Source organism: Corylus avellana, chromosome ca6, assembly GCF_901000735.1.
Source record: "Corylus avellana chromosome ca6, CavTom2PMs-1.0".
Lineage (NCBI taxonomy): Eukaryota > Viridiplantae > Streptophyta > Magnoliopsida > Fagales > Betulaceae > Corylus > Corylus avellana.
This window is the reverse complement of record NC_081546.1, coordinates 30,199,300-30,221,935: the sequence shown is the minus strand read 5'-3', so window position 1 is coordinate 30,221,935 and position 22,636 is coordinate 30,199,300. Positions and strand designations below refer to the sequence as shown.

Here is a 22,636-nt window from a genome sequence, read left to right as displayed (position 1 = left end):
GGAGAAAAACAAGAAAAAATCCGAATGTCTTTTTTTTCGGCCAAAACAAAAATAATGTTATAAATATCAAACTTTCTAAGTTAGCCAAAAAAGAAATTTCAACTTTTATGAGATAAATATCGAACTTTCTGAGAATGGCAAAAATAGAAATTCGAATTTTCAGTTGTTCTGGGTACCGAAAATGCAGAAGTTCATTCATGTTTACGTTAGAATGTGTTCTTTTCGGAAGGGGAAAAAGAAGAAAAAATCTGAATATCTGATTTTCGACTGAGACAACTTTAATGAGATAAATATCAGAGTTTCTAAGCAAGGCAAAGAAGAAAATTCAAATTTTCTGTCATTCTAGGTAATGACAATGCTAGAGTTTATCCATGCTTACGATTGCATAGGTTCTTTCAGAAGGGTGAAAAAAAAAAAAATCTGAATATCTGATTTTTGGCTAAAACAACCTTTTATGAGATAAATATCAGACTTTCTGAGCATGACAAAAAAAAAAAAAAAAATTGAATTTTCAGTCGTTCTGGGTATTGAAAATGCGAAAGTTCATTCATGCTTATGTTAGCATGGGTTCTTTTTGGAAGGGGAAAAAGAAGAAAAAATCCAAATATGTGACTTTCGGCTAAAACAACCTTAATGAAATAAATATCAGAGTTTCGGAGCAAGGCAAAAACAGAAATTTAAATTTGTTGTCATTCTGGGTAATGAAAATGCGAAAGTTTATCCATGCTTACGTTTGCATGGGTTCTTTTCGGAGAGAGGAAAACTAGAGAAAAGCTGCTTACTATAGCAAGCGTTCTTTCCAAAGGGAGAAAAGCCTTAAAAAATCCAAATGTCTAATTTTTGGCCAAAACAAACATGATTAGATAAATCTCAAACTTTCTGAGCTAGAAAAAAAAAAAAAAAAAATTTGAATTATTAGTCGTTCTAGGTCATGAAAAATAGAAAGTTAATTCATGCTTACGGTAGCAAGCGTTCTTTTCAGAGGGATGAAAACAAGATAAAATCCGAATGTCTGATTTTCGACTAAAACAACCTTAACGAGATAAATATCAAACTTTCTAAGCTAGACAAAATAAAAAAAATAATAAATAAAATAAAATTTCAGTTGTTTTGGGTCACGAAAATGCGAAAGTACATTCATGCTAACGTTTGCATGGGTTCTTTTCAGAGGGAGGAAAACAAGAAAAAATCTGAATGTCTAATTTTCGGCCAAAACAACCTTAATGAGATAAATATTGGGCTTTCTAAGCAAGATAAAAAAATAAATTCCAATTTTCAGTCGTTCTGGAACATGAAAATGTGAAAGTTTATTCATGCTTAAGTTTGCCTGGGTTCTTTTCGAAGGGAGGAAAACAAGAAAAAATCTAAATGTGTGATTTTCGGACGAAACAACCATAATGATATAAATATCAGACTTTTTGAGTAAGGCAAAAACAGAAATTCAAATTTTTAGTCATTCCGAGTAATGAAAATGTGAAAGTTTATTCATTCTTACATAGAATGCATTCTTTTCGAATGGAGGAAAACAAGAAAATAATCCAAATGTCTGATTTTTGGCTGAAACAACCTTTTATGAGATAAATATCAGACTTCCTGAGCATGACAAAAAAAAAAAAAAATTCGAATTTTCAGTCGTTTTGGGTACTGAAAATGCGAAAGTTCATTCATGCTTACGTTAGCATGGGTTCTTTTCGGAAGGGGAAAAAGAAGAAAAAATCCAAATATGTGACTTTCGGCTGAAACAACCTTAATGAGATAAATATCAGAGTTTCGAAGCAAGGCAAAAAAAGAAATTTAAATTTTCTGTCTTTCTAGGTAATGAAAATGCGAAAGTTTATCCATGCTTAAGTTTGCATGGGTTCTTTTCGGAGGGAGGAAAACTAGAGAAAAGTTGCTTACTATAGCAAGCGTTCTTTCCGGAGGGAGAAAAGACTTAAAAAATCTGAATGTCAAATTTTTGGCCAAAACAACCTTGATTAGATAAATCTCAGACTTTCTGAGTTAGACAAAAAAAGAAATTCGAATTTTTAGTCGTTCTGGGTCATGAAAAATAGAAAGTTAATTCATGCTTACGGTAGCAAGCGTTCTTTTCGGAGGGAGGAAAACAAGAAAAAATCCGAATGTCTGATTTTCGGCTAAAACAACCTTAATGAGATAAATATCAAACTTTCTGAGCTAGACCAAAAAAAAAAAAAAAAATTCAAATTTTCAATCATTTTGGGTCATGAAAATGCGAAAGTACATTCATGCTAACGTTTGCATGGGTTCTTTTCGGAGGGAGGAACACAAGAAAAAATCTGAATGTCTAGTTTTCGGCCAAAACAACCTTAATGAGATAAATATTGGCCTTTGTGAGCAAGACAAAAAAATAAATTCCAATTTTCAGTCGTTCTGGAACACGAAAATGCGAAAGTTTATTCATGCTTAAGTTTGCCTAGGTTCTTTTCAGAAGGAGGAAAATAAGAAAAAATCCGAATGTATGATTTTCAGGCGAAACAACCATAATGATATAAATATCAGCCTTTTTGAGTAAGGCAAAAAATAGAAATTCAAATTTTTAGTCATTCCGGGTAATGAAAATGTGAAAGTTTTATTCATTCTTACGTAGAATGCATTCTTTCCGGATGGAGGAAAACAAGAAAATAATCCAAATGTCTGATTTTTGGCTGAAACAACCTTAATGAGAGAACTATCGGACTTTCTAAGCTTGACAACAAAAGAAATTCGAATTTTTAGTCGTTCTGAGTAACGAAAATGCGAAAGTTCATTAATGCTTACATTTGCATGGGTTCTTTTCAGAAGGGGAAAAACAAGAAAAAATTTCAATATCTGATTTTCAGCTAAAACAATCTTAATGAGATAAATATCAGAGTTTCTAAGCAAGTCAAAAAAATAAATTCCAATTTTCAGCTGATCTGAGTCATGATAGTGCGAAAGTTCATTCATGCTTACGTTTGCATGGGTTCTTTTCGGAGGGAGGGAAACAAGAAACAACCTTAATGAGATAAATATTAGAGTTTCTGAGCAAGAAAAAATTGAATTCTCGGTCATTTTAGGTCACGAAAATGTAAAATTTTTTAAATATTACGGTATTACGTTCTTTTCGGGGGGTGGAAAACAAGAAAGAAATTAAACTGTCTAATTTTCAGCCGAAACAAGCTTTGATGAGATAAATATCGGACTTTCTGAGCTAGACAAAAAAAAAAAAAAAATTTCAAATTTTCAGTCATTCTAGGTCACGAGAAAGCGAAAGTTCTTTCATGCTTACTATAGCAAGCGTTCTTTTCAGAGAGAGAGCAAAACCTTAAAAAATCTGAATGTCTGATTTTCGACCAAAACAACCTTGATGAGATAAATATCAGACTCTCTAAGCTAGACAAAAAAAGAAATTCGAATTTTCAATCGTTCTGGGTCATGAGAAAAAGAAAGTTAATTCATGCTTATAGTAACAAGCGTTCTTCCGAAGGGAGGAAAACAAGAAAAAATTTGAATGTCTGATTTTTAGCCAAAACAACCTTAATGAGATAAATATCAGACTTTCTGAGCTAGAAAAAAAAAAAAAAAAAAAACAAATTCAATGGTCACGAAAATGTGAAAGTTCATTCATGCGTACGTTTGCATGGATTCATTCGAATGTCTAATTTTCGGCCATAACAACCTTAATGATATAAATATCGGACTTTCTAAGCAAGACAAAAAAATAAATTCCAATTTTAAGTCGTTCTGGGTAACGAAAATGTGAAAGTTTATTCGTGCTTAAGTTTGCCTCGGTTCTTTTCGGAGGGAGGAAAACAAGAAAAAATCCGAAGGTTTGATTTTCGGCCGAAACAACCATAATGATATAAATATCAAACTTTTTGAGTAAGGAAAAATAAGAAATTCAAAGTTTTAGTCGTTCCGGGTCACGAAAATGCAAAAGTTCATTCATGCTTACGTAGAATGCGTTCTTTTCGGAGAGAGGAAAACAAGAAAAGAGTCCAAATGTCTGATTTTTTGTCGAAACAACCTCAATGAGATAATTATCGGACTTTTCGAGCTTGACAAAAAAAGAAATTCGAATTTTCAGTCGTTTTGGTTAACAAAAATGCGAAAGTTCATTCATGCTTATAGTAACAAGCTTCTTTTCAAAGGGAGGAAAACCATAAAAAATTCGAATTTTCGATTTTTTGCCAAATCAACCTTAATAGGACAAATATCAGACTTTTTGAGTTAAACAAATAACGAAATTCGAATTTTCAGTCGTTTTAGGTCACGAGAAACGAAAGTTCATTCATGATTACGGTAGCAAGCTTTCTTTTTGGAAGGAGGAATACAAGAAAAAATCCGAATGTTTGATTTTCGGCCAAAACAACCTTAATAAGATAAATATTAGACTTTCTGAGTTAGACAAAAAAAGAAATTCGAATTTTCAGACGTTCTGTGTAACGAAAATGCTAAAGTTCATTCATGCATACGGTAGCATGCGTTCTTTTCGGAGGAAGGAATACAAGAAAAAATCCGAATGTCTGATTTTCAGCCAAAACACCCTTAATGAGATTGAAAAACGCTATACCGACTCCAAAAACTTGTTTATCACAATTTATGCGGAATTAATACTATGAAACAATAAACAATTCAATCACCCAAAATATATAAAAAGCAATAAAGAGGCAGACACAGATATTTTGGTTACGAAGATGAAACCTTTTAGAAACCGATCTAAAAGTAAAACCTCCCCGGGGCAGCCAAACCCAGGAAATTACTATCAAAAGATTATCCAGAGATTACAGAAACTAGGAACACTTACAACCCTTTGCAAGACTTTGGCTCTATAAGATCGACAAGCCTACAACTCGTCTCCTTCCTCACAATCTTCTTCATCGTGATTCTCCTTTACTGGATCCTTCCGATAGACTTCTCAACCATAGATTTATCAAAGGAATAACTAAAACTCTAAGAGATTCAATTTAACGCTCACCACATATGATCTCTCTTAGCACAACCTCCGACAAACTCTCTGGGGTGAAAATTCGTGTCTCTCTTTCTATAATGATGTATATATATCAATATATCAAACCCTAGATCTGGGCCCACTAAAAACACTTTATTGGGCATAATAGGTACGGGGTGTCCGGACAGGTTAATGAACTGTCCAGACAGGGCCTTGCAGAGCAAAAATATGCTTGCTGGAAAGCCTGTCCGAACAGCTTAGTACTGTGTCCGGACATGGCCTGCAGTATGTAGAAAACAGCATTCTAGAAATGTTGTCCAACCTTGATCAAAAGCTCCGATAGATGGGCGTTTGTGGTCCGATTGAGCTTAAATTTTGATGGGACGTTCATGACACATGAATCTACATTATGAACATGAAAATTTGATTATGAGTATTCCATATCAGTGTTTGAGCTCGTGGACAGTAACCTCTGCATTTTAGATCTGAATTAAGCCAACACAAGAACTAACAAACTCCTCATTTGGCAATTCGGTGACCAAACCAAAATGCCCAGCCAATCCTATCATCTCCCCATATTTACTCCTCATTTTTGTCACAGAATGACAAAAGGTCTTCATGTTTCCTGAAACACTTCACAAAATACATCAAGGCATATGTAGAATAGGAATACATAAATAAAACTCATGATCACAAATAATAGAACATACATGAAGTAACACAAGATCATGAAGAAACATCAGAAAAAACTCCCCCTCAATGTGTGACTCAATATCAACAAGGGAAAAATGTTTCAAACAGGAGTATTCATAAGAAGAGTATATCCAATAAATGATCAAAAATTGCAGATTAGGAAAAACTCTTGTTAAATGTGCCAAAAAAAATACTCAAAGCATGCAAGAGTATCAAAAGATGAATAAACAAAATCATTGTTGCAACTCATGTCATGCCATTATGTACCATCACTATTTATGCTAAATGTGCTGTGTGTGATAAGTCACAGTCAAGAGTCAAGCAATGGACAAACATATATTGACAAAGAAGGCACATTAAAACTTCCAAACCATATTAAAAAAATTCATATCTTGTTTGGTTAGAAGTCAAACCTTACGAGGGCCTAGTCACCCTTATCTAATATTCTCCCCCTTTGTCTTATCACAAGGCTCAGAACTACATCTAGAATTTTAATTATGGATGAGCCAAGCACAAAAAATTGACATAGTAAAAATTTCCTTTTTGGAATATTTTGGCATTTTGCACATTTCACTTTAGATTTTCTCTTTGAGAACATGTCTTTCATAAAAATTAAAGTACAAGACATAAGGGTTTGAATTGGAATTTATAGGTTCTAGGTTCAACCAGCATTTGGTCAATTTTAACCCCAGAAAAAAATTTATCCTATGCATATGGTTTGTTCAACATAACAAATTTGTCATGGATTGACATTCCTTCTTGAAGCTTAAGTGCATAGGGATAGCATAAATGAAATGTACCACAATAACGCATACTTGAATGGATCAATGACAGTTCATTATAAAGATAATCAACTCAAGCATGATAAGTGTATTCTATAGGTACATAAATTAAGAAGATTTCCAATTAAGCAATTAAAGAGCATTTAAAGCATATATCCATCTTAACATTTCAAACATCTTTGCAACACCAATTCCTTTCTCAAAAATTTATTAACACAAATAAACCACAAAAAAGGGCAGCAAAGAAAAACAACATGTTTGAATTGAGATTACAACAGGCAATACATGAATGTTCTTTAGCACTAAACTTTCATCATATCTTATAGGTCCCACTACAAAATAATAATTTAGTTTAATAATTACTTCAAGGTTTTCACAAGACATTACACATTCATGAATACTTGATTAGCAAGTAGACAAAAATCTTGGTAGTCCGCACACAACATCTCATCTATAAGCCTTTCAAAGATCATAACATATGAATTTCTTGAAAAATCCTTTATGAATATGCCTCATAACAAGAATCTCAAAACAAACATATATACTCTCTTCACACAAAAAGTGTAACAACAAAAGAAAAATTGCAATGCATAAACTAGAAAGCAAAAACAAAAAATGCAAAGCAAAGAAAAACAACATGCTCTAGGATTTTCAAAAATAAGCAAAACAACCATTCCTAGACATGTTATTTACTTACCTAAATTTAGATGAGATCACTACCACTCCCCCTCAATAGGTGAATGGTATAATCTTTCCTAACCCAAACCTTCTTGAAAGAAGGTGTAGAGACATAAACATTTTCAATCTTATCTAATCTAGACAAACCTCCCATCATCATTGTGCATAACCCCAAAGGTTCTTTCCTAGAAACAGAATTTTTATTTTTATGCACATGAGGTTTCAATTTAAAACAGTTTGGTCGAATGTGACCAACTTTTCCACCATGATGACAAGCAAGGACAAACCTTTTAGGAGGTAGATTCCTAAGAGGATTGATGACTCTATACTTGGGGTAAGATACACAAGGTTCAATATGAATCTTCTTAACTTTCTTACCTTGTGAGGTCGAGGCAGCTGCTATTTTTCTTTTAACCAAAGAGTCTTATACTTTTTCTGATTTAACAAAGATTATCTCGGAAGTAGAATCATTGTTAGAAGAAAAAACAACATTACAATCAAAACTTAACTCAGATTTATCACAATTAGAATTCTGAGTATGCAACATATTCTCAAAGGAATTGCTAGAGAATTTTTCCAATTGAGTTTTTGACTCTTTTAATTTATTCCCTAACAAATCAACTTTAGAACTTAAAACAAGATTTTCAGATTTTAAAGAATCAATTAAAGCATGTGATTCAGACAATTTAGTAACAATAGATTCTTTCACATGTTTAAGATCTTGAAAATCCTCCAAACAATTTGTGTATTGATGTCTCAAAAGAGTGAATTTTTCCAACAAATTGTTGAAGGAGTTTATAAGATCATATTCCCCTTGAGAAGTATTCATAGTAAACAGGAGTCTACAGATCTCACTCAAGAATTTTATCCAAACAGAGTGAACCCGCTCTGATACCAATTGAAAAACGCTATGCCGATTCTAAAAACTTGTTTATCACAATTTATGCGGAATTAATACTAGGAAACAATAAACAATTCAATCACCAAAAATATGTAAAACAATAAAGAGGCAGACACAGATAATTTGGTTATGAATGGGAAACCTTTTAGAAACTGATCTAAAAGTAAAACCTCTCCAGGGCAGTCAAACCCAAGAAATCACTATCAAAAGATTATCCAAAGATTACAGAAACTAGGAACACTTACAACCCTTTGCAAGACCTTGACTCTGTAAGATCGACAAGCTTATAACTCGTCTCCTTGCTCACAATCTTCTTCAACATGTTTCTCTTTTACCGGACCCATCCGATAGACTTCTCAACTGTAGATTTATCAAATGAATAATTAAAACTCTAAAAGATTCAATTTAACGCTCACCACATATGATCTCTCTTAGCACAGCCTCCGACGAACTCTCTAGGGTGAAAATTCGTGCCTCTTTCTTCTATAATGATGTATATATATATATCAGTACATCAACCCTAGACCTGAGCCCACTAAAAACACGTTTTTGGGCATAATAGGTACGGGGTGTCTAGACAAGTTAATGGGCTGTCCGGACAGGGCCTTGCGGAGGAAAAATATGTTTGTTGGAAAGCTTGTCCAGACAGCCTAGCACCAAGTCCAGACATGACATGCAGTAGGGAAAAAATAGCATTTTGGAAATGTTGTACAGCATTGATCCAAAGCTCCGATCGATGGACGGTTGTGGTCCGATTCAGCTAAAATTTTGTAGGGACGTTCATGACACATGAATCTACATTATGAATGGTGAAAATTTGATTCTAAGCATTCCATATCAGTGTTCGAGCTCGTAGACAGTAACCTCTGCATTTTGGAACTGAATTAAGCCAACACAAGAACTAACAGAGATAAATATTAGACTTTCAGAGCTAGACAAAAAAAAAGAAAATCAAATTTTCAGTCATTTTCGGTCATGAAAATGCGAAAGTTCATTCATGCTTATGTTTATATGGGTTCTTTTTGGAGGGAGGAAAACAAGAAAAAATTTGAATGTCTGATTTTCGTTCGAAAAAACCTTAATGAGATTAATATCATAGTTTCTGACTTAGACAAAAAAAGAAATTTGAATTTTCAGTTGTTCTAGGTCACGAAAATACTAATGTTTATTAATGCTTACAATAGCATGCGTTCTTTTCGGAGGGAGGAAAACAAGAAAAAAAACAAGAGCCCGAATGTCCGATTTCCAATCGAAACAATCCGAATGAAATAAATATCGGACTTTTAGAGCTAGACAAAAAAAGAAACTCGAATTTTCTATCGTTCTAGGTCACAAAAATGCGAAAGTTCTTTCATGGTTACAGTAGCATGCGTTTTTTTCGAAGGGAGGAAAACTAGAGAAAATCTGAATGTCTGATTTTCGGCGGAAACAACTTTAATGAGATAAATATCGGACTTTCTCAAATAAACAAAAAAAGAAATTCGAATTTTCAATCGTTCTAAATCACGAAAAAGAGAAAGTCCATTCATGCTTATAGTAGCAAGCGTTCTTTTCGGAGGGAGGAAAACCTGAAAAGAACAAAATGTCTGATTTTTTGCCAAAACAACCTTAATGAAATAAATATCAAACTTTCATTCATGCTTACGGTAACATGCATTTTTCTAGGAGGTAGGAAAGCAAGAAAAAACACGAGTCCAAAAGTCCAATTTTCGGTCGAAACAATATGAATGAGATTACTATCGGACTTTCCGAGCTACTTATAAAAAAAAAAGAATTTCTAATTTTCGATTGTTCTGGGTCACGAAAATGAGAAATTTCATTCATGCTTAAGGTAGCATACGTTTTTCTATGAGGTACGAAAGCAAGAAAAAACACTAGTCTAAATGTCTGATTTTCGGCCAAAACAATATGAATAAGATAAATATCAGTTTCTGAGCTAATTAAAAAAAGAAATTCGAATTTTTGGTCGTTCCAGGTCACAAAAATGCGAAATTTCATTCATGTGTCCAGTAGCATTCGTTCTTCTATGAGGTAGGAAAGCAAGAAAAAACACGAGTCCAAATGTTTGATTTTCGGCCGAAACAATATGAATGAGATAAATATCAGACTTTTCAAGCTAGTCAAAAATAGAAATTCTAATTTTCAGTCGTTCCATATCACAAAAATGTGAAATTTCATTCATGCTCACGGTAACATGCGTTCTTCTAGGAGATAGGAAAGCAAGAAAAAACACGAGTCCGAATGTCCATTTTTGACAGAAAAATATAAATGAGATGAATATGAGACTTTCCGAGCTAGTTATAAAAAGAAATTTGAATTTTCGGTCGTTTCGGGTCACGAAAATGGGAAATTTAATTCATGCTTACGATAGCATGCGTCCTTCTAGGAGGTAGGAAAGCAAGAAAAACACAAGTGCAAATGTCCAATTTTGGCCTGAAACAGTATGAATGAGATAAATATCAGACTTTTTAAGCTATTCAAAAAAAGAAATTTGAACTTTCAGTTGTTCCGGATCACGAAAATGTGAAATTTCACTCATGCTTACGGTAGCATGCGTTCTTCTAGGAGATTGGAAAGCAAGCAAAAACACGAATCCAAATGTCTGATTTTCGGCCGAAAAAATATGAATGAGATACATATCAGACTTTTCGAGCTAGTCATAAAAAGAAGGGTTAAATACTAAATACCCCCTATTTTTTCCCCCCTGTGGTTTTGATAATATACCAAATTAGTCCTTATCTCAGTTGACAGTTAGTTGACTTAACGGAATTCCACGTAGATCAATCAGATATTGACATGTGGCACCTACTTAAAAAAAAAAAAAAAAAAAATTGGGGGTGGCTCCCTTTGGCCATGGAGGTGGCCATCTGGCCGGATGAGCCACCACCCCGTTGGTGCCCAAGGGGGTGGGTCGAAACCCACCCCCTTGGTGGTTGGGGGTGGGTTTCAGATGGGGTTGGCCAGGCCTCGCCACCCCCAATTTTTTTCCTTCTCTTTTTTTTTAAAAAAAAAAAATAAATATTGGACTTTCCGAGATAGTAAAAAGAAGAAACTTGAATTTCTAGTTGTTCCGAGTCATGAAAATGCGAAATTTCATTCATGCTTATGGTAGCATGTGTTCTTCTAGGAGGTTGGAAAGCAAGAAAAAACACGAGCCTAAATGTTCAATTTTCATTCATTCTTACAGTACCATGCGTTCTCCGAAAGTCTGATATTTATCTAATTCAGATTGTTTCAGCCGAAAGTCGAACATTCGGACTCGTGCTTTTTCTTGTTTTCTTACCTCCAAGCATACGTTCTTCTTAACTGTATGACGTGGAGTGAGAGCTGATGTGTAATCTTAGCTAGTGTTGTAAAATGATACTAACAATCTTAGCTAGTGTTGTAAAAGATCATAATTGTCATTTTTTAAAGTAAAAAATTAATAGTAACAATTTTGTTAAGTTATTTAACGGAAATTGATTTCAGAGAGTATTCTGTTATTTTGGAATACGTTGAGAACCTATAAATTATTTTTTATAACAAAATGAGTGATTTGTAATTTAGGCTAACTACAATAACCTATAAATTATTTTTTTTATACCACTATGAATGATTTGTTTTAGGCCAACCACAATGACCAATTTTGCATTTAACCCTAAATCTTTTCCTTAGTTCAACTTTTATGACCAATGACCAATTGTACATAAAAATCTTTTCCTTATTCATATTCATGGAAAGTTTCAACATCCATAAATTTTTAGAAAGTGAAGTTTTCAAAGTACATAAAACACCAATTGTTTGCATTGTGCTGTTTGGTGCATAAATTACAATGTCAGTGACTTTTCAACATCCATTTTTTTTTTTTCCACATCATATTCCATTATAAATTGCACTTTATAGCTTTCCATTTTTCTCAACACTTTTTTTCTTTCAAGTCTTATTATTTCATGTTCTTAATTCAAGTGATAAGTCATTCTATATCTAATAAATAAATAAATAAAATAAAAAGAGTTTTAAACAAAATTTTACAAATAAAGTAAAGTGTTATGATTGACATATTAAAATATATAAAAATATTTGATTCTTTTTAAAATATATTGCTTATAAAATTTGATTGATTATACATGTTAAAGTTGCTTATGTAGAAATAATTTAAAAAAAAAAATTAAATTTGATAAAATTCTACCTAAGATCGACAGTCACAAAAAATATTAAATGGATTATCCGTATTATCAATTAAAAATGAGATGTTGAAAAACTTGATTATAAAAACTTTATTAGTAATTATGCATCTTAAAAAGTAAGAATAGTGATTTTTAAATAAAAATAATAATATAAATGTTAAAATAAATATAAAATAATTAATATTTAAATATCAAAAAAATGCTCCATTTAAACTTATTGCCTTGTGCCCGCCCCAAAATTTATCAAGCCGCCCTGAAGATACCTCTGGCTGCTACGTTACTGGCTTTGTTGTTCCTTTTCGAGCACCTGTATCTTTCTACCAAAAAAATCAGAGCTCCACTGCTCATCAAAGAATTGCGATGTCGAACTGCAGAAGTTATAACTTTCAGGTTTTACAAAAGTTATAAAAGCTCAAAAGAATTGCAGGTCAAAGTGATGAACTCCTTGCCGTATACAGCAAAATATAACTTTCATGCCCCACCGGTTCTTATAATAATGCTCATTTTGTTGATAACCTACATAGACGCCTACAGCTCATGGGGTGGACCTTTGATTCGTGTAGACAGCACGTAAATGCAGCAGTCATGAAGTATTACTCATTCTTGGAGATATGACAGAAATGATGCAATTGTACTAGTTGGCTCCTTAAACTGAACTCTTCCACCTGAACATAGAGCAATCTTCATAAGGTTAAAGGTACCAAGTGCGAAAGACACCTTTGCTTTCTTTGTTTCTTTATCTATTTTTCTCATCAATTCAATGTATGACTTTAGGGTTAAGAAAGCAGAGTTAATAAGGACTCAAGAAAAGCAAAACCAGCATTTGCGTTCAAATGTACCAGGCCAAGACTAGTACATTCAAGCAGAGTTGTGGTGAGGCAAACCTGCGATGTACACGTCTTCGACAGCAGATCGCCACATTCTTCAACAAGAGCTTTTTCTCCCCCACTTACTCTGGCTAGTTCTGAAATCAAATTGTCTGTTTCTTCCGCCTAAATTAATCAAGTATTTATTACTAGAAAGCCCAAAATACACTAGATGAATAGAAAATAGACGTATCAGATTTTATCTACCTACTCGACAGATATTCTCTTTCGTTTTTCCTCTTTTTGCAACATGAAAATTAGAGGTTTTAAAGTTTGTTTAGGCGTATCGTGTAACCTGTATTAGGTGAAGGCTGAGGCCTTTTCTTAAAATTAAATAAATAAATAAAAGAATGCAGTGTATTTGGTCTTATCAAACTAGTTCTTTGGGAAACTTGTACTGTTACCTATGTAAGATTCAATTTCAAACAGTCATTACTTGAACATACAAAAATCTGTAAGGTATGAGTAATGATATACACACTCCCACTCTCATTGTTACATTTTTGACATTCATTTTAAAATCACCATTGAATTTAAGATTGATCATTATTGAATTTTGATTTAATGATAATATTAAAAGCCATGTAAGGGAGTCTGTGTAGCATTATTCTCAAGATATTGAAACATGTCAATCTAACACCAACTGTTACATTTGGACTTGGTTGAGTCTAGTGAAAATAGTAGTGTGGGATAGGCTCAAGAACAATATAATTGGTGGGTCCTTGAAAAGCTATATAATGGTGTATCCTGAATGGGATGTGGTCGGTTTGTCATAATTATGATGAAAATATAAGATCACTCTTTAATAGAAAAAGGAAAATATATTTGCATATTGTACCTTTGGCATGAAGCTTTGAAGATGAAAAATTATAATTTCCATCACCTTCATCCCTGAGTTCAATGCCTCCCCTACCTCTCCTATATCAGCCTACAACATGCATATATCACAGTCAATATATCATCAGTGTAAAGCATGCCAGAAACAAGGATTAAGGATTGCTTAAGCTTTGGATTTACCCTAACATTCACAATGGGAAGTTGAAGTGAGGCGTTCAACAAAGCTTGAATTGCTTCTGATAAATAAATTGAATAATCCTTTTCGAGAGCAGACCACTCCGCCAAATGTGGAATCTAAAATCAGGCACACCAAAATATTTAATTTCTACACACCAATGTTATAGAGAATATTGATATTTTCTTAAAGGGGGTAGGACAAAAATAAGTTAAAGAGCCAAGAGACAAGTAATCTATTTTAGCGTCAATTATATAATGTTGGTTAAAAAAAAAATAAAAAATAAAAAAAATAAAAAACATCTACAACAATAATTAGGACTAATGTGTAAACAATTTCTACTATTTCTAGATGCACTACATGATTGGGGTTTTGCTTACAGAAGCAATAAAAGGATATGTACAAACAGATTCAAAAAAGAAAAAGAAAATCTAAAAAAATCGAAGTGCATAATTCATGCTCTTCACAACATTGGATACTTTATACTCTCCTTACCCATTAATATATATATATATATATGTATATTGAATTATCCAAAAATGGATAAAAGCATTTATCTATATAACTATCCAAAAAACATGAAAATCGCAAATTTCTTTTCTTTAACTCCCCAAATTATCTTTAAATTTGAACCTGCCTTTTGTTTTTCAAATTTGCACTCACATTTTTTTTTTACTTATTTAAAAAAGTTATAGAAATAGTTTTTGTTTCATTAAATACATGTCATTTTTTAAAATTTTCTGTAATCAGATAGGGAGTACAAAAGAAGCCACACAATGGAAGGACCGAGTTATCCAATGAGATTACAGAAACCAGTCACAAATTTGTTAAGTCATTTTCATGAAATGCTCAACCTTTGTACTTCTTGTTTAGTTTCAAAACTACAATATATCACTTAATAAATTGAGGTTTGACAATATTTCTAAGGCCAGTTTCTTCTCTTGCTATAATCAAGCACATAAAGAATTCAGGTTGCTCTTAAATTCCATAGAGCATCTTGGAAAACAAAAAGAAGTGTATTTAAAAGAACAAACTAAAATCAATCAGCCCTTGCACTTAATCAAATTCTTATCACCAGGCCCCGGTGGTTTTTCTATGGTGCTTTTCAAGCTTGTTGGGATGTTTTAAAAGTGGATATCATCAACGTTTTTAGTGACTTCCATGGTAGAGGTAAGTTTGAGAGGAGCCTCAATGCTTTGTTATTGATCTCAAGGACTTCCGCCGGGGGGGGGGGGGCTCTACAAAATTATTACTAAGGTTCTAGCAAACAAGGTCAAGATGGTGATGGAGAAGATCATCTTTAAGTCGCGAAATGCTTTCATCCTGTTCTTATTGCCAATGAATGTCTTGATAGTAAACTGAGATCTAGAGTGTTGGGTGTTATTTGCAAAATGGATCTTGTAAAAGCTTATGATCAAGTATTGGGATTTTCTGTTGTATATGATGAGGAGGTGTGATTTTGGGGAGAAATGCGCTTTTGGGTAGCTCCTTGTATATCCTCAGTGCGGTTCTCGGTTTTGGTAAACAACACTCCAACAGGCTTCTTCAATAGCTCATGTGTTTTGAGACAAGGGGATCTTATCCTTCTTGCTGTTTGTCATTGTGATATGCTACTGTTAGTGGGGGGCTGTTGGTTGGTTTATTAGTGGGCAATGTTGTTATCTCTCATCTTATGTTACTAATGATACCTTGATCTTTTGTAGTGCTCTTCTAGCACATCTATGTCATTTGCAGAGCTTATTCCGTTGCTTTGAAGCCACTTGGAGCTTAAAGGTTAACTTGGTCAAGTCAAAATTACTTCCCGTAGGGAATGTTGAAAAGGTGGAAAGGTTGGCTAGGCTAGTATACTAGGTTGTGGGGTTTCCACTCTGCTGGTAAAGTACCTCGGTTTTCTACTGGGGGCTTCCTACAAGGCCAGGCATATTTGGGAAGGTGTTATTGAGAAGATAGGGCAGCAGTTGGTTATTTGGAAAAGAATGTATTTGTCCAAGGGAGGCGTAGTAACACTTATTACAAGTACCTTTGTTAACTTGCCTACATATTTTATGTCTCTCTTTCCTCTCCCAGCTAGTGTTGCTAACCGTATTGAGAAGCTTCAATGCGATTTCTTAGGGGGTGAGCTAGGTGATGATTTCAAATATCACTTGCTAGTCGATTTCTTATGAGTTAGTCCAAGGTTTGTTTTCTGATCTCTGAGGGAGTGTTGGGTATTAGGAACGTAAAGGTATTCAATCATACTCTCTTAGGTAAATGGCTATAGTGCTATGGGCTTGAGAGTGAGGCATTGTGGAGAATTGCGGTGTACTCTAAATTTGACAATTTTTGGGGTGGGATTATGGAATAATAGCAGGAAAGGATGGGAGAATTTTTCGTGTCATACCAGATTCAAGGTGAAAGCTTGATTTAGGATTAGACTTTGGCATGATGAGTGGTGTGGGGATGTGGCTCTAAAAGTAGATTTTCCAATTTTATTTGGTATTGCTTGTGCAAAGGACGCCTCTGTTGTGGCTCACTTGGAATTATTTGGTGGGGCTAACTAGTGAAATGTGATCAGCTCATGATTGGGAGGGGATGTCTTTGCCTTATTTTTCCAAGTGTTGCACTCACCAAGAGTGAGAAGAGAAAGTGAAGATAAGTTGTGGTGGGTCCCCTCCAAAAGAGGGTTGTTTAAGGTCAAATCCTTTTATTGCTCCTTGGCTTGTACTGAAGATTGTTGCTTCCCTTGGAAAGTGTGCGGCGGACTCAAGCACATTTGAGGACAGCCTTCTTTGCTTGGTCTATGGCCCTAGATAAGATCCTTGCCCTGGATAATCTTAGGAAGCGGCATGTCATCGTGATGGACAAATGTTGCATGTGTAAGAGATATGGGGAGTTAGTGGATCACCTTCTTCATTGTGGTGTGGCTTATGCCATTTGGACTGCTTTTTTCAGTCATTTTGGGTTGTCTTGGTTATGCCTAGAGATGTAGTCAATTTGTTTGCCTGTTAGTGGTCCTTTGGTAGTTTGCTGAATGTTGCAGTGTGAAAAATGGTGCCTACATGCCCTTTTTGGTATTTATGGATTTATGGAGGAAAGGGAACAACATAAATTTAGAGGATCGGGAGAGGACGTAGGAGGAGATTTTATCTTTATTCTTCAAAACTTTGTATCTATGTCTAGTGGCTTATGTGTCTCCTTTAACGATCAGTTATAGTAATTTTCTTGTTCTTTTTGCCCCTTCTAGATAAGTGGTTCTTTTTGTCTACTTCCTAAGTACTTTGGGGCATCTTATGCTTTTAATGAGATTGCTGATAACTTATTAAAAAAATATCTTTTAGAAGCACCATCAAGAATTAGTGGGAAGCTAGCTTTAAGATATAGGAGCACATATACTTGTTATAAACAAACAAAGAAGCAAATAAATAAATATATAGGATAGTAGCTCAAGATAGCAAATAATTATTTTGAATTCTTAAATTTATTCAATAGGCAGTACTAGTGCATAAGCATAAAAACTATGGAAAATCACTAAATTCATCCTGGAGTTCAAGCTTGTATCAAATCGATCTCTAGGATACAAAATTATCTTAAAACTCCTTTTGGTAAAAATTTTGTGTCAAATTGATCCTATAGCACAATTCCACCTTACAATTTTACTCCCAAATTAAAAAATAAAATAAAAATAAAAACCTCCCTTACAAAGGGGTGGCCAGCCATCTGTCACCTATGAGGGGCAGCCGACCCTCTGTGGGGAGGCTAAGTTAGATTTTATGGACCTAATGTTGTATATTTTACCACATGGTGAATATATTACAATGCCATTAAAAATTTTAAATGATGTGATACCATGGACAACATTAATGCAATATAACAAAATATTAACCATGAAATGATTCCTCTCTATGTTATTTGAAATGGAGAGGATCTTGATCCACCCACAATGAGGAGAGGGCCGCCTCCCGGAGACTGCCTTTAAAAAAAATTAATTTAATTTTCTTTTTTGCTTTGTTTTTAATTTTGTTGTCTTTTTTTTTTTTTTTCAAAGAATCCATCAGAAATATAAATGGAATTTGTATGGAATTGTATGAAAGGATTAATTCAATACAAAAAAGAAAGGAGTTTTAAGATAATTTTTGTACCCGAGGGATTGATTTGATACTAGCCTAAACTTCACATACTATTTTAATAATTTTTCCTAAAAACCTGAAATCTCTCTTTCTCAATTGTTATTTTCTTTGGCTTTCAGTAACCAAATCCAGGGGTAGAAAGTGCTTTTAGATAAATAGTTTGAAGATGGGAAAACAAGAGAGATGTCAATCAAATCACTGCCAGGGAGAAAGGATTGAGAAAGGAACAAAAAACGTTCATATGTTCATAGGAAAATTCTCTCGTCTAGTCTTCTCCTAACTTTTTCCCTTCTATTGATTAGTATCTCTTACACAGCCAAAATATATTTGCTCCTAGATAATATCACCCAGTTATATCAACTTTTAAGCATTCTTTCATCATCAGGTTCGATCTTGTTGGTTAACAGAAAAATAAACTCTGCTGGGATGAATAAATTATGAATGAGCATTAAGATTAAAAGGATTAACTAAAACTATGTCAATGCAGTATCATGCAAAAGTTGGCTAAGAAGGGTCGTCCTTTGCAATGCTTATAAGCAATTTCCCCAATGAAGAGAAGTCATTGTTTTAGCGAATGGCCACCCTAAGAACAAGGGGAACAGAATAATGAACAATACGAGGTTCTTAGAGAGATATAAAAGGTAAGCATGAATAGCTTGTATATTGTTGAGACAAAATTGAGCATGACAACTTTTCTTTTTGTTTTTCTGTTTTGTTTGTTGGAAGCATGAAAAAATGAGTTTCAGGAGTTAGCGCCATATACAATAACATCCTGTAAGGTCATTATTACTCCTTCAGTTCAACCAGGAATGTTTAGTCTTTTTTTTAAAAAAAATTTAACATAGAAAGGAACGAACAACAAGAAAGCGAAAAGTCAATAAAGCAAAACTATATTTTTAGTCAAATATATGTATTTCTCTTCTTGTCAGGTTACAAACGGACTTAGTTCCACTGAGATATAAGTTAAATGGGAGATGCTTCATATGCAAGACATGGGTAACATGCGTGAGCAGGGAGAGGTATATCCAAGCAATGCCAATAATGTAAGTGTAAAAGAAATCTTTTTATTAGTGAAGTTGTTATTCAAGTGCAGACAAGATAACATACTGCAGAACTTCACAGCTAATAAAAATCAAAGCATTCATCAAGTTAGCCTTACTTGAGCTTCAAGGATTGTTGATACAGTCTTTGTTCTTTGCAAAAGCCCAAGTTCTATGTGTTTCCTCTTCACAGAATCATAGAAATCTGATATCCTGACCCCAAGGGAATGAAGGGTTCTCTACAAAGATAAGAAACAATTCATAGAAAACAAATGCTGGCATAAAGTGTTTAACATAAAATAAGCTTGATTGCAAGTCTCTCAGACCAACAGGTGAACTGTGAATCTTAACATAAAATAAGCTTGATTGCAAGTGTCTCAGACCGACAGGTGAACTGTGAATCATAATGTCATTAATTTAAAATACATGGAGCAAATACATTGGAGTAATAAGTTTTCCAAAATAACTAGTAATGGATGGCCTAGGAAATAAGTGTGAACAAGGGTAAGTGACTGAGATGTCATCCCCTTTTTGTAGAAGAAGCTATTTTGTATAACCAATGTCATCTGTTTTCATTACCTGCCATTCTGCTCTTTCTATAACAACATTTTTTTCTCACATGGAAGAAAGATTACATGCTTTGGTCAGCAATAACACACGTTCTTTTTGTATTCCTCAAGTCATTTGCAATTGAAGCGGCATTTAGATTCTCGCCATTGCTTACATTTCTTAATGTGTCCATTGTTGCTTTGCTAGTAGTAATCTCAGGACTCCTCCCGCTGGTTCCCACATTTTCACAAAGCATTGTAATGGACATGTGGATTTTTGCAACCTTAGATACAAAACAAAACATCTAATACAAAAGATGCAACTACGGTACTTATACTCTAAAATTTCGTGAAATCTAACAATTATAATTGCAGTGATATGGATATTCTACAAAATGTCTTGACAACCTATCGTTGTTCAACAAGCATGCATGTGAAGCATCATGAACTAACAGTCATTTGGTTTTGAAGTTGTAGAGGAAATATTAATAAGAGAAACACATGCTTTGGTTTATAAATTTTGAGAGACATGGAAAAGGATCTATAACAAATACAATTGAGTCCTTCTGATTAATTCTATTTATATAAACCTCATCCTTTTTGTTCTATGCATTTGGAAAGCAAGTAGCTACATGTTTGGAAAAGTATGGCCGAGTTGTTCTTGTCGATAGAATTAGATAATTCTGCTCCGCAGCATGCTCATTTCATACATGCAATTTGGGGAATAACATACCAAACTTACTTGGACAATTTTGAAAATGGTATGTCGTTGTCATGAGGTTAATATTCACTACAACCTGGCTGAGATTTAGTGAGAACTTACAGCACCATGTTTGTATGGTTTAAGTCATACCTATAATGGAATTATAGGAATGACTTGCACACAATTTTTGTGATTACTTATTTTTTTTTAAAATGTAGTTAGTTGACCCGAAAACAAAAGGGGGAAAAAAAAAACAAAATAAGCATCACTGTTCCCTTTAATTCCTGATTCACCTAATGTAACATTGACCAACACAAGGTAGTCCAAATCATCAAATATCTAGCTTAACACCATTATGCTTGCCTACAAATTGGTAAAAGAATAACAAATTAATTCAGAAACAGGTAATGGGTTGTGACCAACCTCGCTTTCTCTTTGCTGAGCTCGGATGGAGGCCTCTGCTTTTGCATTGGCATATCTCCACTGCAGATAACGGTTGTGAAGCAATCTGACTGTATGTACATCTTCCTGATGGGAGGAAACTTTCTTTCCCTTCCTATTATCTGTCCCCAACTTGGCGCAAGGCGGGACTGGAGGCAGAGAGAAGGCCCCCATCTTCACAGAGTTTGTGTACGGCTTGGGGAGACCATAGGCTTGTTTTACACAAACTGATAATGGCAAATTTAGAGAACGGGAGCAAGGGGAAGTAGACAATTTCAAAGAATCGCTGCCACCGCCAGTCCCATTACCTCTAGTGCAACATTTCTCAGCCAGCAATCTAGTGGAAACCGTTGGCAACATGTCTGCCTCAGGCATGAAAGAGCGGAAATCGGGAAGAGACCGTGCTGTTGCCGTGCAGTTTAGAAGTGGATTCTGATTATTGTCATCTGCAGTCAGCAAAGAAGGATCTACGGGAACAGAAGGTTGAGCCGACATGCCGCTTGATTGCAACAGCTTGGCCGCAGCTGTGGCACTGATGTTCATGTTGGTAGACCGTCTGAATCTCGATGGAATCATCCTATCCCTATCCAAAGTAGGAGTGTCAGGCCTGGAGGGTGTGGTAAAAGCGTTGGTAACAATTTTTCCAGCGTTTTCTTTGAAAAGCTTGCCTACAGCACGCTGTTTTCTCTGACTAGTAGTAGAGGTCAGAGCTGCTTTACAACGAGATCCCAAAGGGGGTGAAGTTTCCAGGCTCAGAATCTGAATGGACTCGGTGGGCCTGTTCTCATCGGAAGAGCACAAGGGCTCCATGTGCCGCTGCCTATGCGCGGAGGTTGAGCGCTGCTGCTTAGCAAGTGGCGACAAAATGAGAGGAGACATGAACCTAGAGCTAACCTCCCTCACCCTCGGCCGCCTAAGAGATGGTGGCGGAGGAGGAGGGGGAGGAGGAGGAGAAACTACTGACGCTCCCTCCATCGCCGTGGCGGACTTGTCTGCGACCAATTCGTTCATATTTGCGGAGGCAAATTGATCGATCTCGATCTGTCAACTTGCTGAATCCCACCAAAACCACACTAGTATATGCTATGATTAAATGAATGAACGGATCGGAAAGCCAAACCCCTGAATTGAGATAGATTCAGATGGCAGATATCCCAACCCCTTGAAGTGCGTCGACGTCTGATGTGTGTCAGTGTGTGACCGGATTTTATATGTATATACGGGGCTGCTCTCAAAAAGAACAAAAAAAAAACTAGCCGTTGCCTATGAGGATCAAGTTGTAAGTCGTAACGGTTCTATTTTTTTAAACAGGGGTTTAACACTAATCTATCTAATCGTTCATTTTCTTTTCGGTAATATTCATTTTATGTTCTTTCCTTCCATGGGCGTGATTAAATGTCAATATATTGTAATAGAGCATAATGACGCGAAGCTTTGGTTTAATATTCTTTTTAGTTTTATTTGAATTTTTAGACTATTCACGAAATATTTTTTACTATTTTTTTTATATATATTTAAAAGGCTAAGCAGAAAAAACTAATTGTGGCAATTTTATTTTGACGTGACCATAATGACACCTATATGCTAAAAATCATACCGAAAGAGCTTAAACAATGACAACTGCATGTGCTTCTTCAAATTCAACTAAACCATAATTTAACACAGTCCTATTACAGCATCAATGAAAATCAAAATATTTTACATTAATCATGTCTAAAGATTCTCATTGCGAAATTCGAACTCATACCATAGCATTTACCTAACCATTTT

At 34.6% G+C, this 22,636-nt stretch overlaps 1 protein-coding gene across 1 annotated transcript; it reads right to left on the bottom strand.

Moving 5' to 3' along the window:
* Positions 1-12,488: 12,488 nt before the first annotated feature.
* LOC132184881 (protein ENDOSPERM DEFECTIVE 1-like) lies at positions 12,489-22,042 on the bottom strand. The gene is made up of 6 exons (XM_059598665.1): positions 20,849-22,042; positions 19,294-19,413; positions 14,034-14,147; positions 13,855-13,944; positions 13,035-13,142; positions 12,489-12,815 (listed from the first exon to the last, which is right to left on the bottom strand). Exons 1-6 carry the CDS (start codon positions 21,875-21,877, stop codon positions 12,744-12,746), a joined length of 1,533 nt encoding a protein of 510 aa, XP_059454648.1. The 5' UTR covers positions 21,878-22,042; the 3' UTR covers positions 12,489-12,743.
* Positions 22,043-22,636: the final 594 nt, after the last annotated feature.

Excerpts from the sequence above, each read along its gene's own strand:
- LOC132184881 (XM_059598665.1), bottom strand. The coding sequence starts at position 21,877 with ATGAACGAATTGGTCGCAGACAAGTCCGCCACGGCGATGGAGGGAGCG. Across the intron at positions 19,414-20,848 it reads CTCAGCAAAGAGAAAGCGAG|AGAACCCTTCATTCCCTTGG; the intron begins GTTGGTCACAAC and ends TTATCTTTGTAG. Across the intron at positions 13,143-13,854 it reads TTCAAAGCTTCATGCCAAAG|GCGGAAGAAACAGACAATTT; the intron begins GTACAATATGCA and ends TGATTAATTTAG.